We start from the raw sequence: 6,477 nt of genomic DNA on the forward strand, positions 1-6,477 counted from the left end.
AGTAATGGAGAGATGTGCCTGGATGTCACACTTGGTTTGAAGATACAAACCCACTCACCATGAAAAGTTCGATAAATCGGTAAAATAAAGTTGTGTTCGTGCACGGGATTGAGAATTCATCAATATTAGGGGCTATTTGTTAGCAAAGATTGCTAGAAGTAATGGTTACCCCACAATAGCAAAAACAAGCCGAAATGAGGGTGACTGTCAGTACATGTGCATGGAAACGTCAGGAGTCTGTCACGTGGTTTGTACGAGAGACAGTAAACCTTTCATTTGAGTTCTGCGAAGCCAGTGTCTCCTTTATAACCTTTTTCATGTCTATTGGGGCTAAATAAGAGGGAAGATTTTTAATAAGAAGATTATTTTAATATTTGTTCCATAGATCACAAATATATATCGTAGCCGGCCGAAGTGGCCGAGCGGTTCTAGGCGCTACAGTCTGGAACCGCGCGACTGCTACGATATGTTTGAATCCTGCCTCGAGCATGGATGTGTGTGATGTCCTTCGGTTAGTTAGGTTTAAGTAGTTCTAAGTTCTAGGGGAATGATGACCTCAGAAGTTAAGTCGCATAGTGCTCAGAGCTATTTGGACCAATTTTGAAAATCTTTGGGTCACATGAACGGAAAGCGGACCACCTGGGGCTAGGTACAACATAACTATGAGCAGATGGTTTGACAGTGAGTGGTTTGAAGATTGGTTTATCCAGTTACCAGAGCTCACATATCAATGTGGAAGCGTTCCGGTTGTGTAAAGAGTAGACCATAAAATTCATTGTAGTGCCAACCTTCTGCAACGCTTTATGTGTACTTTCGACCTTTGAAAGTACAGCGGCGGAAGATCCTTGAGTACTTCAAACAAATGGCCGTGGGTAGCAGGTGCAGCTCTGTGCCCAAAACCAAATTCCTCACCTCTCTCACGAAGTTGTGGGAATCCGAGATCTCAAGAGGAGAGAACTTGACAGTAGCAGAAAATTGGCATCTACCCCTTGAATGCCGCAATTGTCCTGGAATGATTTCCATCATTTACGATGTCCTGCAAAACAAACCTCAATGCAGTCATCGGTGACACATTGATGGATCGACTCGTGCAGAAGAGATATGAGGCAGCTCAGAAGTATCAAACGGTGAGGCGTAAAAGGGGATTGTATACCCTAGTCGAAATTCTGCCAGATGCCTTTTTCATTTTTTGTGATTTGCATTATACATAATTTTGTATCTGTTCACAGTTACTCATTGATTTCTCAAGTTCTTTAATGTGTTCAATCTATTATTTCTTTAGAATTTTTATGTTAGTATTACTTTTACATCATTGTGGTGGAACCAATTCTGGTCCAAATAAAAAGTGGTATTCTAACATTTGGACAGTTCTTTACCTTTATTGGTTTTAGCCTGCAAAACGAGTTGTCTTAATTTTACTCCAACCCGTGGGGTATAATTTGGACAAAATCTGAGGGGGATCACTTGGCAAGGAATGTTTATATAACAAGGTCCATTGTACCAAACTAACCTAAAATTAGCCTTTAATACGCTAAAACTCTTCATAAATCCAGGAAAATACTAAAACCTCTCCCAAAGTAGCCCAAGTTTCCGGTACACTTTCTTCCAGGCAATTATTTCGTAAGTAAAACGCTAGTTTCTCAACAGGTCTGCACACTCTACAAGCACTACACACTCTGTGCATAATCTACAAGCTCACATCGGGACCAAGATGCCGATGTTCGGTGGTTGGTTGAAAGTGAATGTCAGAAACCGTCTATAGCTCCGTTTGTTATTGTAGCCACTCAACTGAATGGAGATTCGTTTAATATACATCGCTTATTAAATAAATTGGGGTCATCATTAAACTCCAGACTGTTCCTAAAACCTGTTACAGAAAAAAATGACACCAAGGAGTGGATTTGTTATCAATCTCTACTTATTATTATATCACACATTTCTGTTGAAACTGTTGGGCCAATGTCTGGCAGCCGAACGGGTTGAAAATGGCTTCCGCCAGTGGCAACCCAACCGAAAAAACGTTAGAAGTTGTGCGAACCGCTACCCTCCTAAGAAAGTCATTGGTAAAGGAGAAACTCTTCCTTCCGAACTACACATCTATGTTAACGATGAAGTGGTCCAATGGAGAAACAATCACAGGTTCCCAGGTGGCAGTTTTGCCTTTCCCACTAACACAGATTTCTCAACATGGTCACGTCACTCCCAAAAATATGACTATATTCATTGTGTTCTATTTTGCTGCGCCTTCCTACATTATATCTATTAATCACTTCTGGGTCTTAATAAAGATCTCCTGGAACTGCTTCGTAGATCGCAGGTAGTTCAGAATCAGCGGCACCGTTACTTCAAGAGTTCTCCTAATGAGATGGAGCCCATCGCTGCGAATACAGGGACTTGTTGTGATAATACACGCACGCACAGTGCCTCATAATGACAAGTGTTTGGTTGTCAATGCTTACCTGCCATCGCTGCTGGCAGCTGGAGTGGTACCCGTGACGGCAGCATGGCGACCACAGAACTCGTGTGACAGCAGGAGTCAGAAATCAGTGCGAATAGGACGATAGGAGCCCATCGCGCGGCTTTTATCTTCGAGCATCTGCGCGTGTTTCACAATTATCTCTTAATGTAACGACATCAAGAGCGGCTTTTCACATCCTTGTGCTATTTGGTACGTCACTTAATTTGGCTCCACTGTCCATATCCCTGACTAATTTTATCGATAGGTAGACGTAACGATCGTGGTGCTTGTGGTTAACCGATTTAACAGAATATTTCGGCTTAGTCGTGCTGTACATGAATGGGCTCATTAACCGAGAGCACAGTATATGGACAACCGGATTCACGAATTTAAGCGTCACACTCGGTACGGTAATGGAATCGTAAACAGCTAATGGGATGCGACCGAACTACAAAACAAACAAATTTCAGTATACATGTAGTAAAAATCACTGCACTTACAGAAACAATCGTTTTAAAGGTCAAAATGGTCGCCAGCTCCATTGTGGAGAAATGGATTGCACCAAAATAAAAACTATTTAACCTATGCACAGTAATCGCAGAACACGTCCAAACCACTCCAAAGCAGTAAAAGTTTAGATTTCAGCTCTGTGGTAACTGAAACGCAGTTCAATGACTCAGAAACACACAGGCGGAATACTTGGTGCATGAGATGATGGAACTAACATAGCAGATAGACGGGACGATCCGCTAACAGATACTACAGATCGGGTAATGCAAAATAACTTTCAATTTGGTCTCATAGCAGGGCGAAGCAATCTAAACACTGACCTGGTATGTTCTCTAAATCTTATGTAATGCTGCATGCACAGTAAATATCAGTAATACTGCATAAACAGGGATGAGAATTTCGACTCTCTTTACAATGCTTCAGATGAAGAGCAGTGCAGGTTTTTTGCATTAAAAAACTTCCCATAACAATATTATAGCTAATATAATACATGCTGTACATAAGTAATAATTTCAATTATTCTGTAAGAAATGTAGTTCCTCCACCATTTAAGTAGTGGCGTTTAGTTCGTACGAATTTTAATAACCTGGTAAATGAAATTAAGTTACATAAATTGCCACTGATTTTACATGACTATACAGCAGTAACTTTATCTGTGTTCCTGAAAGTAATTACATAATTGTATTTGTATAATTTTAAATGCTAGCAGATAAATGTAGCAAAATTAAGCCGTTCTTTCTAAACATTTTCGTTGAAACCGAAATTGGCATCGAAAAAAGTTTTCTTCAAAATGTACTTCGAAGTTTGTTCTCCCAGATTTGATATTAACAGAAAGAGGTCATTACCCTCCGTAAACTGAAAGTTAATTAAGACGAAACATTCAAATTTATTACAAATATCAGTGAAAGTGTTTACAGAAACGATGGCTCAAAGAACACAATTCCTCTGTGTACTCTTCTGCTACTGCAAACGAGATGCCTCTGGATACAGGCAGCTGCTAACCATAGTAGTAGGGAAATGTGGGCCTAAGGATGAAGTAGGTCATCCCTAATTACCTAGACCTGCTTTCACATCCAGCCAATCATCATGTCAACCACACTACCCTCACCACCGCCAACCCCATCGCCACTTCCACATCCATCCAGCTCTCCTAAGACAAACCAAGTCCCTAGCTTCTAATGTCACTAGATTGTGCACAGATTTTAGTCAACAGGTTCAATGTTCCACTGCTACCAGGTATTTCTTAAATGTCATCAGATTTAAGCGAAATTTCTCTAAAATCTCTAACACAAATGCAGAAATTGTAGGAACACCTACATGCAACCCCCACTACCCTCAACAGGTCACACCATGTGTACAACTGCCGCACAAGTCCCACCACCCCCTCCCTCACCACCTGTATGACTGTGGAAGGGATTCTGTGTGTTAAATAATTATTAACCCCTAAGAGAAATCTTGTTCTGTAGGAGACAACATGCAATGATCTGTGTCAAGTCCATCCTATATACAGCCACCATCTTATAGGTTTTGCATTTGTATATACAGTCAACTAATATTTTAATTGAACTATAAATAGAACTCATAATTGTTATTCTCCTGGCAAGTGCATTCTGGAACTTTTCCTGGTAAAGATGTCTGCTCCTCTAGTTGCAGGAGTACTGCTATACACGATCCTACATAGTAATTGAATCAAACTAACTTGAAACGTGTTTATTATAGGAATGCATTCAGACCAGTGTTTCAATCCAGTGGTTGTGCTTGCAAACCAACAATACTGTAAAAGATAGCGAACATAAAAGAGGTAAAAGCTGAGCCAACTGTGTGAAAAGTCAATGAAGTTTTCAGCCATGTTTTTACAAAGTATGCAAACTCTTGTAGTGAAATTATCAGTGTACTTTATTCAATCTGTGAAAGTAATGAAAGAATACCTTTGTAACAACAAAGACTTAAATATTTGATATATGCAAATTATGATGAACAAAGAGGTGTTCACCAAAGAATCAGCTGGCATAAGTGTGTGGAAAGTACAACATGTACGAAAATTTAATGGAAGTTGTGAGTGAGGTAGCTCAAGTAAATTTCAACCAATAGAAGAACATACAACTAGATGTTATGATAGCTATTGTGTATTAACACATCATATTCTGCATGAACCTAACATTCTGGGTACTGTAATGATATTAAGATTTGATTGAAAACAGTTTATATAACTGAATACATGTACAAGGGCTTAGATTAACATAAGCACTTTCTAGTCCTTTTCCCTATAAAATACACTACATAGTAATTTAATCCTGTATGCAGTAGCAGGCCATTATGGAAGAAGCAACATCTTTTCAAAGCAGTTAAAGTGATCAATTGGTCATGTGACACTATTAAAAAAAGTTGAATAGAAATCGGTCTTTTCAACTCAACAATATGTGTGCAAAGATGTAGGTCCTTCAGTTTAAGGAAAAAGGAATGTTATCATGACACTATTAATCTGTTCAGATGGACTCCACTTTATACATGTTTATATATTTTCAAAAACACAATTCAAACCCAAGTAGGCCCATCAACTATAAAAAACAGCAAACACAGGTGTTGATGATGTAACTATAATGAATGTACTAACAACACATCTGTATAACTACTAGATGTAACATACTACATTGAGGGTCGACCTGCGACAACAATCGCACAACTTGCGTACCGGCCGCTAGACGCCGCCACGAGCGCTAAGAGTGCACTGCGATCGCTGACAGGCGTGTTGCGTACGGGCCGCGAGGTGGCGCCACGAGCGCAACCCCCATATAAGTGCCGACGGAATTCGGCCAGCTCTCATTTTGTTGGCATCTCATTTTTGCTATTCTCTTATTTGCTTAATTGCTCTTATTCGTTTATCGCTCATATTATTGAGCTCTCTTTCAGCCATTCTGATTGTTTTATTTACTCCCAATTGAGAATTGCTCATTTTGGCATTTCACTTTTGCATATTTCTCATTTTTCTAATAATATGCTCCTTAGCTTTTTACAGTTGAATTTATTAACATAGTCTCTTGTACTGTCTGTTCATTTCAGACTGTTCATATTTTGATGTTCTTTAAATACTGCAATAATTATCGGAAGCATTTCTTCCCTCAACCTTATGTAAAGTATTCTCGCTATAAGGTTTGTTCTGTGACACAGCTGTAAGGTTTTGAATGTAAATTATATACGAAACTGTGCTTTAAAAGGAATTTATTTTTTCAGTTAGTACTACATCAGCTGACAATTTTGTGATATGAGGGAGAAATTTGAGACGCTAACCGATGGAAATAATCTTAATTGATTCCCTTAAAAAATAAAAATTTGTGTGACGCTGAAAGACTTGACACTGTAGGCACCGAAAATTTGTCAATATAAAATTATACATCACACAGACAAAGTGAAGGGGAGATGGAAGGCAATTTTTATCCCTATTGTGCCAATGCTATTTCACTTTGGAATAGGTACAGTTTTCAAAAGAACTACAAATGATAAAACAATGA

General features: G+C 39.1%; 1 protein-coding gene across 1 annotated transcript in view; it reads right to left on the bottom strand.

The window, feature by feature from the left end:
* The window catches only part of LOC126267156 (facilitated trehalose transporter Tret1-like), a 43,226-nt gene extending 40,676 nt beyond the window's left edge, over positions 1-2,550 (bottom strand). Inside the window, exon 1 of the mRNA XM_049972099.1 lies at positions 2,460-2,550. Coding sequence (XP_049828056.1) covers positions 2,460-2,505 — 46 coding nt within the window. The 5' untranslated portion in view covers positions 2,506-2,550. The remainder of the gene's footprint in view (positions 1-2,459) is intronic.
* Between the last annotated feature and the right edge of the window lie 3,927 nt (positions 2,551-6,477).

The sequence above is a fragment of the Schistocerca gregaria genome, chromosome 4 (genome assembly GCF_023897955.1).
Source record: "Schistocerca gregaria isolate iqSchGreg1 chromosome 4, iqSchGreg1.2, whole genome shotgun sequence".
Lineage (NCBI taxonomy): Eukaryota > Metazoa > Arthropoda > Insecta > Orthoptera > Acrididae > Schistocerca > Schistocerca gregaria.